General features: G+C 38.1%; 1 protein-coding gene across 3 annotated transcripts in view; it reads left to right on the top strand.

Moving 5' to 3' along the window:
- Nucleotides 1–13247, top strand: part of LOC126381978 (potassium voltage-gated channel unc-103-like) — a 36401-nt gene extending 23154 nt beyond the window's left edge. For all 3 annotated transcript variants that reach the window (XM_050031627.1, XM_050031626.1, XM_050031625.1), the window contains 13 exons: nucleotides 255–409; nucleotides 630–743; nucleotides 1150–1271; nucleotides 1734–1852; nucleotides 3365–3555; nucleotides 7364–7506; nucleotides 8924–9117; nucleotides 9515–9640; nucleotides 10405–10549; nucleotides 11788–11865; nucleotides 12052–12467; nucleotides 12756–13007; nucleotides 13083–13247. In XM_050031627.1, the coding sequence (XP_049887584.1) occupies nucleotides 255–409; nucleotides 630–743; nucleotides 1150–1271; nucleotides 1734–1852; nucleotides 3365–3555; nucleotides 7364–7506; nucleotides 8924–9117; nucleotides 9515–9640; nucleotides 10405–10549; nucleotides 11788–11865; nucleotides 12052–12467; nucleotides 12756–13007; nucleotides 13083–13247 (2220 nt within the window). The remainder of the gene's footprint in view (nucleotides 1–254; nucleotides 410–629; nucleotides 744–1149; nucleotides 1272–1733; nucleotides 1853–3364; nucleotides 3556–7363; nucleotides 7507–8923; nucleotides 9118–9514; nucleotides 9641–10404; nucleotides 10550–11787; nucleotides 11866–12051; nucleotides 12468–12755; nucleotides 13008–13082) is intronic.
- The last annotated feature ends 5786 nt before the right edge of the window (nucleotides 13248–19033 follow it).

Below are 19033 nucleotides of genomic sequence, written 5' to 3'. Positions count from 1 at the left end.
ATTATGCACCGCATCTGTATGAAGCCAGCTAATTTTATAGTTTTTAAGTAATCGCTTTTAATTCTGCAAACAAAGTAATCGTAAGTTTGAAATGGAGTCGCTCGCTAGCATTCATAGGCAAGTTTTCGCTTGGTTACTATAGCGTGGTTTTCGCTGCGAGGCCTCATTGATGCTATTTAGTAGGCGACAGTTTTATCCAAGGCTTGGTCGCGGCGGTGGCGGTGGTGAGGTTCTGAGCGGGCTTGGTGTTGCAGACGACGACCCTCATCGGGCTGCTGAAGACGGCGCGCCTGCTGCGGCTCGTGCGAGTCGCGCGCAAGATCGACCGCTACTCCGAATATGGCACTGCCGTCCTACTCCTCCTTATGGCCACCTTTGTACTTATTGCGCATTGGCTGGCTTGCTTATGGTAAGGTTCCATATATATCGGAAATAAAAATGTGCATTATTATCATGCATAAGTACATCCTAGTATCTGTGTTTAATGTTTAAAAGTGTTAGAACAAACCACGTTTGCACATTCATCGTTGTTTTGTATATAGAAGAATGCTTTTTGTGTTTCATGTTTAATTAATGACTATTATTATATATGTATATTGTATACAATATGTTGCATGTGTTACGCGCAGGTATGCTATCGGCAGCTGGGAGCGGCCGCAGCTGCACGCGCCTATCGGCTGGCTGGACGCGCTCGCCAACGATGTCCAGGCTTCTTATGATAACTCCACTGGACCTTCAATGAGGTAATATATACATTTACCTAATAATAACGCTTATTTTAATAATAATAATAATAAATAATAATAATAATAATGTACAAGTGCCGCAATCCACCGAAAAAAGGCCAGGGTGCAGTTATTTTCCCAGAGGCCAACAATGTCCTTATAATATATGGTGAGGGCTGCCCTTTCAGTCTTCAGTATTCTTTTCTTTAAACTTTGAGGGATGATTCAGACCATGATTAATTGATATCAACTGGAATTTTCCGTCGCAAAAGTATGGAACGAAAAATAATTAAAAAACACTAAAATTTTCATGACTTTTCCGACAGGAAATTCCACTTGATATTACCTCAGAATCATGGTCTGAATCATCTACCTGAGTATTCGTTACGATGTGACTAACACCCTGTATATTTTCCGGTCGCAGGTCTCGCTACATCACTGCCCTGTACTTCACGTGCACGTCGCTCACCAGCGTCGGGTTCGGAAACGTGGCGCCTAACACCGACATGGAGAAAGGATTCACGATATTCGTCATGCTCGTCGGATGTTAGTATTCACATTTTTACATAACATAACATAGCCTACATACGTCCCACTGGGCACAGGCCTCCCCTCATAATACACTATAGCAGAGCTGTAATTCGGTGTAGATTGCTGCCTTTGTTCTATTTTCTTGGAAGCGTCATCATAAAACCAAGCGGTCTACATCGGATGTACCCTTTCGTTGTATGTCACCGTACGTATTGTATAACAATAAGACACATACTTAATTAAATATATATCACACACCTAAACTGCACATTCTGGAGGGTGTCCAAAATAAAATAAAAGATCTCCCTCAGCATAATGCCTATGAGACCTATCGTCATAGAATAAGGAATACTACAGTGTTGTTTTGTGGGTGTGACGTCAGGACAAACCCTTTCGAGATTTAACGACGTTATATTAATAATATTTGTAACAATGTTTTGTAACAATAATAAACTGTAATAATAATGTAACCCACAGCTCTAATGTACGCCAGTATCTTCGGCAACGTGTCGGCGATTATACAGCGGCTGTACTCGGGAACCGCGCGCTACCACACGCAGATCCTCAGAGTGCGCGAGTTCATACGCTTTCATCAGGTAACACTATACCCCCATAACATAAGCTCACGACTATATCCCAACTGGTGTAGTCAGAGGTTTGTTTTGTTTTTCAAAGTTCTTTATCAGTAATAATAATTTAAATGTTTACTCACAAAAACATAGTGAGAAACAAATCATCAAATTAAAATAAAACGTTAAAGCCTTTAAAAAACTTATAAAGTCAGCGGTACATCCATCGCAAGATGGACTAAGTCCCCTCACCTCACCGAACCTTCTGTTAGACTAACGAGATAGGTCGTGACTGGTGAGCCGTATCGCCGTCTATAATAGTCAAGCCAACAATGTTAGTTAAAACTGCTCTTAAGATAAATTAATAACTCATGGGTGCAAGTCCGGTACAGGGGTTTGAACCGGCGCCCTACATTTGAGAAGCAAGCTGGTGAACCACAGGACAGTGACTATATACCCCCAGCCTTCCATTATATCTTTACATGACCCACTAGTTTTCCGCCCGCAACTTCGCCCGCGTAGACGCGTGTTTTGTATCGCGAACTAAGCACGCCCCTGGAAAATGCCTACTCTATGTCCTTCTTTAGCACTCATACTATCTTCACATCAGCAGCTGAAGCTTCAAAGAGTTACTTTCGTATTTATAATATTAGTAAGGATTACTTATTATGTACTTAGTAGGTAATTTAGAGGTATTGGTGCAGTGCCCGTAGTCATGATTTTATCCAATAAAAGCCCGTTTGTAAACAGGCTAAACTGTGTTGCCTGTCAAATTCAAAATTCAAATTCAAATAATTTATTTCAGAAAATATAAATTGCGTATTTGTTAGTAATATGACTTATTCTATGTTAGTATCATTAACTTATGTGCTTAGTAAAAATTACAAAATGACACACATAAATTAAAAATTGCTTTATTGGTTATTTATTTCCATGCATTTTTTTTTAATATTTTTTTTATTTCAGATTAATATCCATAATTATAAGTACATTAAGATTAGATATTTTTTTTATTTTATTATTATTTATTTAAAAAAAGTACAACCACATCACACATATTGAGCTTATTCCATAACTTAACTAGGTATTCTGACTGATATGTGTAACAATAACGGTGTACATAGCACTCACAATGCATAAACTAATTTACAAATTTAACAGTAGCAGAAAGGTAATTAAACTTAATTAAACTAAACTAAATCAAAACATACAAATAAACTTTGGTGGTAGACTTAAAATATTAACTCAAAAAGTGTGGAATAATTATATTATAGTTAATTAAATGTTAAATGACAAAAATAACATACAATCTATAACTGATGGCCAATTTATACAAAAGAAATCTAAGGCTACCTCTACAAAATTACAAATTAAACATTAATACAATTAGAAATTAACAATTCAAGACCTTACGTGTCTAATCGTCAAATAATCCCCCCGAGTTATTCCAGGCGCAAAGGTCCCCATTACACTCGCCGCATTACCACGCATTTTTTTGTGTAATCAATTTAATAAAGTTACCTACATTTTTTGGTACAGATTGCGAACCCTCTACGTCAAAGGCTCGAGGAGTACTTCCAACACGCATGGAGCTACACCAACGGGATCGACACCTCCAGCTTGTTGAAGGGCTTCCCCGAGTGCTTGCAAGCCGACATCTGTCTCCACCTCAACCGCAACTTGCTCGCCAACTGTTCTGCCTTCGAAGGCGCTAGCCCCGGCTGTCTCAGGTATTGAAAAAGAAGTTTTATATCCAAAAAGTATACCACATAGAAAAAATATATTTCTGAAAATTATTCCTGTTGGACAAATCACTTGAGCATTTGGATCAGTGTGGTAGAATATTATACTCCATACCTCCCACCTCCTGTGTCAGAATGGGGTGTAAGTATTTAGAATGTTTATGTATAAGTAGAAATCTAAGTTTGACCACGTTTACGAGTTTTTAGTACTCAAGGTGCAAGAAATATCAATGTACTTATTAAGAACTAGCTTTTGCCCGCGACTTCGTCCGCGTGGCGTGTTATATAAGAGAGAGATCTTTGTGTGTGTGGGAGTGCATACTTATGCAGTTTAGATTTTTTCATAAGTACATTTTTTTTCCCAATAACTCCCATTTTTCAAAATACAGCCAAAAATAAACTTTATATTTACTAAGGTATGCATGCGTGCTAGATTGAATCAATTGATTGAATTGTTTTTTTTTTAATTGATTGTTCATTGAGTTTTAATTTTAATACACACTTCCTCTCTTCCCTTCAACGTTGCTGTGCCCTATAGGGTCCATGTTTTAGTTCCTATGCCTATGTAACACCCTATTGTACTACATGGAATGCAATAAATAATTTAATTGAATTGAATTGAAAATATCTATCTTACGCGGTTTCGATTTTTTCATACAAATGTTTTTTCCCACTAACTCCCGTTTCCGTGGGAATTTTGCAATATCCTGTTGCAACTAAGCTTTAAGTTAACTAAGGTACCTGCATGCCAAATTTCAAGCGTCTAACTTAAGCGGTTTAGATTTTTCATACAAAAAGATTTTCCCGCTAATTTCCGTTGCCGTGGGAATTCCGGGAATTCCTTTCTTAGTGCACCTCTACGGTACCTAAGCTATGTCCCTTCCAAATTTCAAATGCCTACGTTTAGCCGTTCAGGCTATGCGTTGATATATGTCAGTCACTGAGTCAGTCAGTTTCTCTTTTTTATTTAGATTTGATTTTTTCATACAAATGTTTTTTCCCGCTAACTACCGTTCCCGTGGGAATTTTGTAATATCCTGTTGCAACTAAGCTTTAAGTTTACTAAAGTACCTGCATGCCAAATTTCAAACGTCTAACTTGAGTGGTTTAGATTTTTCATACAAAAGGATTTTCCCGTTAATTCGCGTTCCCGTGGGAATTTGGGAATTCCTTTCTTAGTGCACCTCCACGGTACCTAAGGTACCTGCATGACAAATTTCAAAGGTCTAACTTGAGTGGTTTAGATTTTTCATACAAAAGGATTTTCCCGCTAATTCCCGTTCCCGTGAGAATTTTGGGAATTCCTTTCTTAGTGCACCTCTACGGTACCTAAGCTATGTCCCTTCCAAATTTCAAATGCCTACGTTTAGCCGTTCAGGCTATGCGTTGATATATGTCAGTCACTGAGTCAGTCAGTTTCTCCTTTTATTTAGATTTGATTTTTTCATACAAATGTTTTTTCCCGCTAACTACCGTTCCCGTGGGAATTTTGTAATATCCAGTTGCAACTAAGCTTTAAGTTTACTAAAGTACCTGCATGCCAAATTTCAAACGTCTAACTTGAGTGGTTTAGATTTTTCATACAAAAGGATTTTCCCGTTAATTCGCGTTCCCGTGGGAATTTGGGAATTCCTTTCTTAGTGCACCTCCACGGTACCTAAGGTACCTGCATGACAAATTTCAAAGGTCTAACTTGAGTGGTTTAGATTTTTCATACAAAAGGATTTTCCCGCTAATTCCCGTTCTCGTGGGAATTTCGGGAATTCCTTTCTTAGTGCACCACTACGGTACTTAAGGTATCTGCATGCCAAATTTCAAACGTCTAACTTGAGTGGTTTAGATTTTTCATACAAAAGGATTTTCCCGCTAATTCCCGTTCCCGTGAGAATTTTGGGAATTCCTTTCTTAGTGCACCTCTACGGTACTTAAGGTACTTGCATGCCAAATTTCAATTGACAACATTTCATTTTTACTAAGGTGCCTTAAATCGAAAACCATTTCGAGATATTTCTATGATTTACACAAAACATATTTTTTCAGATTTTTTAATTCAGTAATAATAGAAATATATTGAAAAATCCACGAGGTCAGAAGAGGAAGGCATAATAAGTTCAGACCTTTACATAAAAATTATAAAAAAAGTAAATGTCATACATAACATGACACTTTGTTTGCGACTTGTTTTAAATACGCATGCAAAGGTACATTACAGTATACTGCCTTCATTCTATCAATGGCAGAATCCAATTTTCAAAAAATATTTTTTGTAACTTCTAGTGGAAAAATCTTGAAAAGAAAAAATACGTGTCTTCTATTTAAACAAGTACATTCGAAATAGCACAAAAAAACCACGGCTTAAAAATTTGAAATGTTGTCAATTGTCTAACTTGAGTGGTTTTGATTTTTCATACAAAAGGATTTTCCCGCTAACTACCGTTCCCGTGGGAATTTTGTAATATCCTGTTGCAACTAAGCTTTAAGTTTACTAAAGTACCTGCATGCCAAATTTCAAACGTCTAACTTGAGTGGTTTAGATTTTTCATACAAAAGGATTTTCCCGTTAATTCGCGTTCCCGTGGGAATTTCGGGAATTCCTTTCTTAGTGCACCTTCACGGTACCTAAGGTACCTGCATGACAAATTTCAAAGGTCTAACTTGAGTGGTTTAGATTTTTCATACAAAAGGATTTTCCCGCTAATTCCCGTTCTCGTGGGAATTTCGGGAATTCCTTTCTTAGTGCACCTCTACGGTACTTAAGGTATCTGCATGCCAAATTTCAAACGTCTAACTTGAGTGGTTTAGATTTTTCATACAAAAGGATTTTCCCGCTAATTCCCGTTCCCGTGAGAATTTTGGGAATTCATTTCTTAGTGCACCTCTACAGTACTTAAGGTACCTGCATGCCAAATTTCAATTGTCTAACTTGAGTGGTTTAGATTTTTCATACAAAAGGATTTTCCCGCTAATTCCCGTTCCCGTGGGAATTTCGGGAATTCCTTTCTTAGTACACCTCTACGGTATCTAAGGTACCTGCATGCCAAATTTCAAACGTCTAACTTGAGTGGTTTAGATTTTTCATACAAAAGGATTTTCCCGCTAATTCCCGTTCCCGTAGGATTTTCGGGAATTCCTTTCTTAGTATACCTCTACGGTATCTAAGGTACCTGCATGCCAAATTTCAAACGTCTAACTTGAGTGGTTTAGATTTTTCATACAAAAGAATTTCCCTTCACTACTCTGCTCCTATTGATTGTAGCGTGATGAAAAGTATACTATAACCTGTCCAGGAGTGTGAAGAATAATTGTACCAAGTTTCATTAAAATCCGTCCAGTAGGTTTTGTTTCTATAAGGAACATACAGACAGACAGACAGACAGACAGACAGACAGACAGACAGACAGACAGACAAAAATTTTACTGATTGCATTTTTGGCATCAGTATCGACCACTTATCACCCCCTGATAGTTATTTTGAAAAAATATTTAATGTACAGAATTGACCTCTCTACAGATTTATTATAAGTATAGATGATATAAAGAAAGTGATTAAATTTTATATTGTAAATTCTAATAGTCGTCAATAATTCAAAAACTATAGATTTGTATACTGAACATAAATAAAAAAAACAATATGGAGATTAATAAAAACTCAATAAAAGCTCGAGAGCATTCTGGGGCGGGAACAGAGTTGTTTTTTTTCGAAATGTCGCTGCATCTATTTAGACCAAGATAAAAAGCTTTTGTTATCTACCATGTAAATACTACATTCCTTACATTTATTTATTTTTTACTACAGGGCGCTGTCACTGCGATTTAAAACGACTCATGCGCCTCCCGGAGAGACCCTGGTTCATCGAGGGGATGTGCTCACATCTCTCTACTTCATATCGCGAGGGTCCATAGAGATACTTAAGGACGACATTGTCATGGCAATTTTGGGTGAGCCCACTCTATGATTTTAATCGGGAACTTTCCAGGCTACGTTCCCAAAAAAATATATAGATGGCGTTGTACAGATTTAACGTGAAAGGGTAGTTTCCAACAAGTGAAATCAGTTACTTTTTACTAAACGTCAAAACACAAAATTACCATGGAATTTGTGTGAAAAAGAAACCTGTGACGAAAAACGTGACAAAATGTCGAACTTATTATATATTTCTTTATTATTAAAATAATATAGACATAAATAAGTCAAATAGAAAAAGAAAACCTTTTTTGTTACATTTAGTAATCAGATTTTCATAATTTATCTTGACTTAGGAAACTATCCAATTACCTATTTCCTCATTGCCCGGGTACGTACTCCTATAAACATAATTGTTGCTTGATATTTGAATCAGATATAGTATAGAATTATGTCGCTAACTGTATTGCTTCTCTTTATTTTGATCAGAATAATAATGGGTGGAAGATATGTGCCTGGTAACAAGGGTCATCATTTATACTCAAAAACAAAGATAAAAGATGCTGTTATCCATGAAATTAGAAGGTAACTGTGTACCATTTAAGCATATATTTTAGGAGGAACGTAGTCTGAAGAGTCCCTCATTGAGTTATCATTCAAACTACGGAATTGTAACGTAAAATTAAATAAACCTTATTTGTAGGTAATCACTTTATAAAACGGCGTTAACTGTTTAATTTGAATATTTAACAAAGCTGTAATTATGTCGGACTTTTAATTACAGTTTATCCTCGAATAAACAACTTCAATGTGTAATTTTCTTAAGTCATTCTCTACTAAAGTACACTTGTAATTTGTTATAAGTACCTAAGTATTCCCTTTTAAATATAGAATTATATAAATATAGAATTTGGTATCAGATAAATGAGAAATAAATGATAGTGATTCTAAACGTAATTTCAGTGGAGCTATTTTTGGCTGTTTTTCTAAACTATTGGTAACAAAGGTAATATTCTAAAGTGGTTGACTGACACTTTATCATTAAAGAAATAATTTAAGTACATAACAACATAATATAGCATCACGCCCGTATCCCCGAAGGGGTAGCCAGAGGTGTATACTATACACCCACCCCACATCAGCTATGTTCAAGTCCCATGTAATAGAGGGCGAATCTATTGCCATTCTTCAACAAATCCTGGAAATCACATGATTTCAATTATCTCTACCTATGATCCAAACATGAATTCAAACTCATAAAGTCGATTTCAGTAGTTTAGATTTAAATCCCGAACTGGGTTCGAATCCATGACACTAAATGTAAGTCACGCATTCTCTGAAAGACTATCGCGGACTAATATTTACGCCGGCGAAATTATGAATAGGAATTTGAAATACTAATGTAGGTCCGTAATTTACTTCCCTCTATCCCTTTCTATTATCGTACATCAGGCAAGGACGACATATTCGGCGAGAACCCTTGCATCCACGCGACGGTGGGTCGGAGCAACTGCCGCGTGCGCGCGCTCACGTACTGCGACCTACACAGGGTGCACCGCGACGACCTGCTCGACGTGCTCGACTTCTACCCCGAGTTCCGGCAGTCCTTCGTCAACAACCTCGAGATCACCTACAACATGCGGGATGTTAGTATTTATTTGCTTAACATTCGGGAGGTCAGCAATTACCCAATTACAGATCCCCACAAATAGCATCAACGTAGCTGAAGCAAAAATAATAAATGAAAAAAACAAAAAAATCGCATCTTTCACAAACTCTTAGAATTAGAATTACTCCTGTTATTATAGTAGTTTAGGTTTAAGAAAAAATGCCTATTAGCTTGTAGGCTAGATTGTAAAGCATATATTTAATTCTAATGCTTTATTTAAATTTAAAAAAGAAAAATCTTTCACAAACGAAAGCCTAACACCGGCATTCTAAGATGTCAACTCGACAGACCTCCCAAATTTTGTCTCGATCAAAATTATTTACTGATCATAAGAAAAACAGATATGTAATTTACATACAATATAATGCTTGCAGGAGGAGCTGGGTGGTATAGAACCACGTCGACGCATGCGCTATGAGAACCCTAACGACGCGCGTCTGTTGCGAGAGGCGTACGCGCGGACCACGCGCAAACCTCATACTGAGACCTTCGCTGAAAAAGTATGAGTACTTACTATTTGTTAAAAAATATTAATGCAATTTCCAGATAACGAATAAGTACACCCACATGTGCAACTCTACAAACAAGAAGAAAGGCTATTTTTTCTGTGATGCTTACCGAGTAAGCTGACTACTACTGTCTAGTAGTAGTTCACGAATCATTTCATTCTTTCATGCTATCTAAAGAAAGTATTTAGTAGGAGGTATTTATTTTTCTTTCCATTTCTACTGCAGACCCTTGTTGTGAGTGCATACATCGAATATCGCAAGCAAAAAACATTCAGGGCCGATTTTTATAGCTTTCAAAATAAATAAAATATTTATATCTATAGAAAAGCTCGGATAAAAAAGCTTGAATATAAAAAGGACGACCCAAGAAAGTGTAGATGGATTGTGTAAAAAAGGATATGTGTGGGAAATGACTGCAGAAATGAATGAAAGAAGAATACATATTGTGCCGACCGCACCTAGAGTGCGATAAGGGCAGGAGAGTGATGATCTATCAAAAAAACAAGATAATTAATTTAAAAACTACCATCACTTTATCTTATTCATTTTCCAAACATGCGTCGATATTAATTTTAAATAGCGAGCGGTAGCAACGTTATTAATACATACCATAAACAGCCTATATATGTCCCACTGCTGGGCACAGGCCTCCCCTCAATCAAGCGGAGGGGGTATGGAGCATACTCCACCACGCTGCTCCAATGCGAGTTATTAATAATAAAGATTATAAAACTTAATTATAGTATAACTGCCAGGACTCGCAAGACACGGACGAGGAGACAGAGTCGCCTGCTAGTCGGGGTATCCTGGAGTTCTCCGCCGACAAGGCAGGGCAGGACGTCACTCCACTCAACTTCAACTTCAGCAAGCAACGCTCCACCACGCTCAACTCCATCACTGGTGAGCCTCCACCCACTACATCATCCCCCCACAACAGGAATGTATTTATAACCCCCTTTATATATATTCTCCTATTTCGAACACAATGTCGCCCGTATGTGTTTAAGTTGATTGTACGCGCTCCGAATAAATATCCTTAAAAGTAAAAAATAGAATGAACGCGCAAAACTACTCACTTGAATACTCAAATGAAGAAAAGTGTATTCTCACATTTGGCGGTCCGCTATGCCTAAAAAGAGATTTGACGAAAAGACTGGAACTAAGTATTCTTCTCATTTCAACCAATTTTAGCAAAATACAGTAACAACTTCGCTGCTTAACTTGCTGTTATCAGTATCATAGTCAAGTCTACAAGTTATTGAGTGGTCTACAAGAAGAATACAGAGAAATATAGTACAGCGCCTACAATCATTCTTGAATTACAGATATGAATATTCGAGTGCGGGTCGCCGACTGTACTTTTAACTTTAAGTACCTTTATCTACTTATACGTGGTATCCTGAGTTTAATCAAGAACAACTTACGAATTGTAGGCATCCCACACACGAAATAATATTGATTCTAACAAATTATTGTTGGGGCGACATGTAGTGTCATGGTTTTAATTTTTATAGAGTAGTTTCACTAGAAAATGAATGGATAATATGCAATTCCGATTTATATTTATTATTTATTTAATATTTTGAAGAAATACATCGACTGTATATTTGAAAGGCCATTTCGGTCACCGTGTATATGAGAGTAATTTGACACATAGTAGAGTATTTTTCCTAGCTACAAACTGATATTAGTTTCATTTTATGTTTTCCTTTATTTTAAACACCATTACACCTGTAAAGGTCATCAGTTTCAGGACACCATCTGGTTTTACCAATTTGAATCAAATCACCAACTTCTTCGTTGAAGTTATTATTAAGATGATTTAAATATTTACAAAGAAGATAAACTGTCAAGTTGTATAGGTAAACACAAGATAACTAAAGCGAGACTTTATTTCGTTTAAAGCAGCATGTATTATGGCTTCATCTTTCCGTATTATTTATCTGTACCTACTTCTTTGGTGACGAGGGCGTTCGGGAGCGGCGGATACGTGTCACACACACTGATTACTACTGCTTTTATGCATAAGATAGAAATGTTCGAGTTGTATGGGAAAATGTGTATATGTGTGACCGCGCATGCGTCCCGCGGCTCCCCGCGCCCCGCCCGCCCGCTCTGAGCGCGGCCCTTGTGTGCAGGCATGCTAGCGCAACTTAAACGGAGCTTCCCAGACCTCTACCACCATAAAACACACCAGCCGCTGCACAACAAGTACTGTAAGTATGCATTCTACTTTTTATAACTGCATGTTTTCATTATGGTATCGATAAAAATGAATTTCAATTAGAACTTTTTAAATACGATACTTGTAAATAAACTCAGAGAGAAACGAAAGTTACCGGATCAATTATTCTGCAACGTAGGGAAAATAACGACAAAATTAAAATCGAAATGGATTTCAGCGCAATCGACGCCGCAGACGTACAGAAGTAGAGGGGCGGTGCGGCGACAGTCGTCTGTGGGTCCGCTGAACGACACGTCCCCGCTGACGGGCGGCGGCGGCGGCGCGGAGGCGGCCGTCAGCACGCCGGCTCACAGCGCCACGATGCCCGTGTCCAGCCTCAGCACCAACCCCAGCTCGTACTACACCAACGCGTCCCCGAGCCCGCCCGCGCCGCACGCCGCGCCCGCCGCGCCCACGCACGTGTCCTGCGACGACATCCTCACGCCAGCCGCGCCCACCGCCGCGCGCGCACCTTCCTCCCGCTCCGCGCCGCACTCCGCGCTCAACCTGCACCACGCCGCCACCGCCGCCGCCGCCGCTAGACCCACCGCGCTTGTCTTCGCTTCCGAGCGCCAGACCGCTACTAACGCGCAGGTAAACGACGCACTCTAGCTCTTGACGATCGGATCGCTTACCGTCCATGACATGAGCATGGTTTTCCGATCCAAGCCGTAAGGTGCTTCTTAGCACTAGCTCGTCTCAATCTTTAAATATTTCATTAAGCCCCTAACCGTCATCAGTTCGTACTAAGTAATATGTATTATTATTATTAATTACTAACTATGTATATGTATAAGTAACCATCCAGTATGTAGGAGCCACTGTACTTTTTCAAATGTTTTTTCGATATCTATCAACTAACTGTCGGTGTATTCGTTACAGGACGTCATATCGCCCCAGTACCAGAACGTGGGTACGGCGGCGACGGCAGTATCAATGGCCACGTTGCTGACTCGACTCGACGAGCTGAGTCGACGAGTTGCAGTGTTAGAGACGGGGCTGACGACAGACGTGCGCCGTATCCTGCAGCTGCTACAGGCACGCGAGCCTGCGCCTCATCACACCGCTCATCCCACGCACACACCTTCCCAACCCCTACCGAGGACGTCTCTATCCGTGCCGCAAGCGAACGATGTATGTAAAAGTTTCTATAACATAATTTAATATTTTAAATTAAAGATAATATCTTCTTAACTTCAACGTCTACAGAATCAGAGTCAATGGGAGTGGAACTGGAACGGTTCCGGCGAGCGCGGAGCGCGGGGCGGGCGGGCGGAGCGCACACCGGGCGTGCAAAGGTCGGCGTCGGAGCCGCACGCGCCCGTGCCGCCTGTGCTGCCGCCGCCGCCGCACTCGCACTCCTTCTACAGGTAGTGTGAGGCAGGCGAGACGAGCGCCCGCTGCCGGCGCTCGACGCGCTCGCTCGCCGAGTCGGCATCGTGCGGCTCGCTGGCGGGCCCACCGCCGCCGCCGCACCCGCCCCTATACGCGCACGGTCGCACGCGCCCGCCCGCGCCACGCGCCCGCTTCCACTTCTGTCGGCGCATCGCGCGGTTCCGGTACGACGATGCTCGGACCTTCCTTTAACGCGGCCCGCACCCGAAGACGCATGGACCAATTTTATACTTCCGTTAACGCCTAAATAACACGTCCTCGCGATCTCGCGAGCGGGCGGTTTCGATCCGCCCGCGCCGAGTCCATTTATGATGAAATATAAGACACCATTTTCGTACACTAGAGGAATGGTCATCGCATTCGGTGACGGTATACGGACTACGGATAGAAGAATGTTAATAAAAACATTTCTATGAAAATTAATGAGTGGTTTGAAGCGCAATAAGTGGTGGATATATTGGGTGCTTTAAGTTGTTTTTAAATTTATTGGCTTTCTGATGGAAGTCTTGTTTACATTATTACTTACACGTATGATATGATAATTCAATAGCACTATCTGACAGTATTACCCATTGTCATTTTTTTCACAGGGTTCGATCACGGTGAACACGGATCGTTACTGATGTCGTTCAATATTTCTCTCGATTAATTTTAAGTGCTGGCTATCAGAATGAGGTATATAAGACTGAGGGACTACGTAACTACCGTGAACTGTATTTCCAGTTGAGAGTAAACGATAAACGCTTTCTACCCGTCCTCGCTCCTTGCCTTTACATGTAGCTAGGTAATGTACGGTGCGCCAGGGCGTGCGAGTGACACTCGCGTCAACGCAGTGAGGACCGCACGTTGGTACAGCCGCCGGCACAGGTGCCGCGCGTGTGTCGCGTCGCCACTGCCTGGTAGTAAGTTCAATAAATATCCACCGTTGTGTTAATATTCTTATAGAGTATGAAGTATCATCTAACTGATATAAGTCGTATGAGAAACGGTTTATAAAATATTACGGCGTGAATACAAACAAGCAAGCCTGCTACGTATACTACTACAGCAAAATATATTACTAAACAATGCATCATTATCCATTAACTTGATAATAACTTTTGATTAATGGTTGATGGATCTGTAAATGACGCTCAAAGTAAATTATTATTATTATGTTGTAATTCGTATCCTAGTTACAAGGTAAGAAACGTCGCCAATATCATTGTAAGCAATAATGAAACCCACCATGATAACTTTAAATTGTCTATCTTATTATAAGAATCTTCGTGATTATATTTTTTAAACTTAAAAGTGGCACCGACATACGAGTACCATTTGATAGAAAATTAAGCTTTATTCTGAAAGAGCTTTTCTTTGTTTTTGTGCATTTACTTAAAGTTAGTGGAAACGTAGTTTTTATTTTCTAATAAGACACATTTTTCTTTCGTCCATGAAAAAATAAAAACTAAATTATTAGTTGAGTTAGCACCATGAAGCAATAACGACGGCACGAAAATCAAGGGCTAAAGTATTTAAATCGTGGCTGTGTAAGCATAGCCTTGAGCAGACATGCTTTATTTTAATTTAACTAATAGATAATCTCTCTTATAAAAGTAGAATGATAGGCTCAAAAAATATTAACTTTAAAATTCCAGAAACAAGACTTTACGATACACGAACAAATACGCTAAGAAAAAGACATCAACGCAGCCGCCTTTAAACCATTTATTTATTTATTTTTTTATTTTTACAATTATCGCGTTGACAGTTCAAATAACACTAATATTTCACAAAGGTACAACGACACACAACAGTTAACTTTAAGTAATAACCATATACATGTTAATTTTACAAATTGTGTAAATATTTACCTATCGTAGACGTAGGTTTGTAAATTCGTCAATTCCCAGGTGTAATTCTCGTTCATCTAGTTTACCAGTTAATTGCTTTGCTTCATAATAATGACTATTTAAAGGCGCACTCTTCTAGGTACTGCATTGCTTTAGTAGCTATAGAATAACAACTATCATATAATGGCCGTACATACAATACATATATATGCCTAAACTCATTTACAAAGCATATGCTTTAAGTAGGCACATGTTCACAAAAGTATATAATAATATATTGAAAGAGGAATTCCCGTTAGATAGTTAACTGTAACTGTGTAGTTAAAGTATTTTAGAATATATAACAGTATTCATACAGTTAATTGAATTTTCCGAAACTAAAATCGCACGGTAATAAATCAGCATTTGAAAATTGACAAAGAATTTTGTTGTGACCCAGGAATAACTTTTAATTCAATCGTTTTGTCATGTTCAACATTCTAAAGTATCCTATTGTAAACATAACACTTCTTGACACTTATTATTGTGATCTGAGATTGTGATGCTCAAAATTTACACGTTTGTAACCGTATAACGCTCGATATTTCAGAACCATAGCACCATGCATGACTTGAATTTTCTAATTGTTCGTATACACTTATTCGATTTTCGAACCTTCTTACCTCTATATTTATTAATTTGTACTATTGATCTTGCAGTGAAGAATTCCGCCCACTCACCTTAACACAATCATGTATAACAAGTGGACAGGAACGCTTCACTATCGACTGACGTTCACCGATTTATCATGAAATTGCATTTGTAAATAGTCTTATATACTTTATTTTTCTCTTTAGCTTTACGACGTACGTCCACAGGGCGGATTGTTTGAGTTACAAAGCCTTTCACAAAAAGTACAACAGTATACCTACTTAGTTAGATGCTTACGCGGTTATTATCATAATTAAAACACATAATACCGGGTTCTTACCGCGTTAAAATCAGTCATCCCGTTATCATAACACTCGCGTTGAAATATCGGGAGTCTCATATCACTGATTTTATGTGTTTTAATTAGTATAACTACTGAAAATGGAGAACATCTATGAATGGACCCTTGAGTTGTGCGTGTGTGTTTTTGTTTTTGATAACCGTAAATACGAATGTGCCGCACTTTACTAAACACAACTCATACACGTAATATAAAGCTATTCAATAAGATAATCATATGAACTCGTGCGTATAGGCAGGGGTGACTCCTCGTTCCCCTTTCGGTCCCCATTCAGGGCGACGTGCCCTCGTGCAGGACAATCTCAGTTCAGTTGTTGATAGATTTACTAAATGGAATATTTATAAAACGCACATTTTTTCATTTGTGACGTAAAACAAAGCAATTGGAGTCATATCTGTACTATACGTGGCAAGCGTGAAAATATGTATAAATGTAAGTAGGTAACTCGGTACTAACCGAAATCGCCCTTCTAAATAATGATATAAGTACTAATTAGGTATATCTAAACATAAACATAAGCATAGGTCACTAAGTCGCCACCTTGCGAAAAGTTATTCGCTTGATCATTTGAAAATTGTTGCCTTGATATATTTTAGTCACAGAAAACTGGTTGTTTCAGCTTTGAATAATCACACAATTATATTAAATTAGAATATTGTAACGGTAAGTTAAGTGTTTTGTATTCCAGCAGCATAAAGCGCATGCATCGACGCGCGCGCGCATCATAATGTAATTTTGTCTGTGATCAAAATTTTATATTGTTAAGTAATTATTGAAACGCACGTGATTATTTTTAAATGCTGGTTGGCTACACGTTTATGCATTCTGTAAGCCGCTGACACGCAAGCATATGTCTCGAAATTATATGATTTCGTTATCTCAAAGATTCAGCGATCTCTTAATCTTTAACGTTATCTATTTGAACTCTTTTAATGAATTGAAAAAGTACGTATCTATTAAGTATATATTACGTGTATTAAGCTGTATATACATGACTTTAAGCTGCTTAATCAGCATATATGAAACTACTTTGTAAACCCAATCAAGTTGCCTTATATGTATTTAATAGTTTAAAACATTCTCAGACGTGTAGTCTCATTTCAGGATGTTTATTTCAAAGGTAGCTTAAATTTAATCATATCCATTCTACAATAGTTTCAATAACATGCCACAAATCCTACCTAACTTTGTTTATACCTATTCAATCAAGTTGTGGGTTCAAGTTGTGCTATGTTATGAATCGTATTAATTTTCTTAGAAGCTAGAAGCTCTTTGTTACGACATCGATTCATTTTATATATCAAGCGCGTGGCCCTACACTACCATTAATTTCTTTTTTTCATTCATATAGAGGATTATGCAGAGCTGTTCTTAGAAAAGTGATATACCTAAGTCACGAAACACGAAAACACGAATGCTACTTGGCAGTAGGAAGTTAGCGCGCAAGTGGTAGTTACATACGAGTACAAACACCCCACCACATTGACAATAAATTTATTTAGATAGTTAACCTCATCTTTCCTCAGAGCTTACCAATCAGATTTACTAAAAACTATGGCCAAAGCCAACAAGTCAACAATTACAGAATGTATAAATACGCATCACGTAAAGTATGATATTAAATGCCTATTGAATCTTCTGGTTTTTATCGTTAATATCACACTACATGGTATGTATAATGATAAGTTTTGTTATTTACAAAATATTGTTCTAAAGCATGTTGCGTGTTATCAAGTAATACTTGGCGACACATAAATACTAGATGTACTATGTAATAAGTAGGTATGATTGTTATACAGTCGGCAATAGTTGGGATAGATTGTTGCAGAACTCTGTGCCCGAGAATTACTGTTTATTTACCAAACGTTTGTTGTATAGGGAAGCGAGTAGCGCGTTGCTCATCACCGCAATTTAGATATATCGGATTTCAATAACATCATCATGAAACATGAATATAAATGATGTAAATATTTTATCGTTAATTATATTATATTTTGTCAAACATTACTTGTTAAATGATATAATTTAATTCTAAGCTGGTAACAAAGTTACGGCAGTGTTTGTTTGTATCTCACTTTTAATGATCTTGCTGTGTTCGATCGATTATTGTACGTCTATACTTACATTAAACTTATTTCGCTGAGTCACTTTCCAAACTTTCCAATTTGTAATTATAAGTTCAACAACGAGACTAATGTTTCATCACATACACGTGTAATATAGCCGTGTTAATTTAAGCAGCGACTGGAAAATATTATTATGGCAGTTACTTTATAAAGCCACAAAATAATGCTTTAGGTATACTTTTTATACAAAATTATTATTGAACGTTTGTTCATTATTGTTATGGGTAAACAAACTGTACATGCTAGTACATGTAAGTATGTACTTAGATCAATATAAACAAAGCACATTAGTCACATAGTTCAATCGAAACTTTGCAATCATTGAACAGCGCAAAATTCTTGTTCAAGCAAGTTCAGTGAAATAAAATATCACGCACATGCGATTAGTTGTTTTATTTCCGTGATTTGCAACATTTCTTTCCTATTTTACTAATCCATGCTGAACAAACTAAATAAACATAAAAGCGGATCCTCAAATAAAACTTTGTACGAACATTAACCGCCTCTAGTTGTTTTCTAGTGGTTAGAGCATTCAGCTTTCGATCTGGAGAGAGAGATTCGGGTTCGATTCCCGGTAGATATCTAGTATTTACATATAAAAAACAATTTGTGTGTGTGATCCCTAGGTACAATCGTACCCACTGTGTGCTACGGTATTTCCGGTTTTTCATTAAACGCACCCATTGTATGACGTCAGTTTCAACTGTCAAAGTGACAGATGTCACATCAATGCCGATTGTCATTATCTGTTCATTATTGAGTCAATCGAGTGAGATTATTGAAGAAAACGTAGTGATTTATATTCTTTGAATGTAT

The sequence above is a fragment of the Pectinophora gossypiella genome, chromosome 3 (assembly GCF_024362695.1).
Source record: "Pectinophora gossypiella chromosome 3, ilPecGoss1.1, whole genome shotgun sequence".
Taxonomy (NCBI): Eukaryota; Metazoa; Arthropoda; class Insecta; order Lepidoptera; family Gelechiidae; genus Pectinophora; species Pectinophora gossypiella.
Note: the sequence above shows the minus strand (reverse complement) of the source record. Positions and strands in the feature narration are given on the sequence as shown.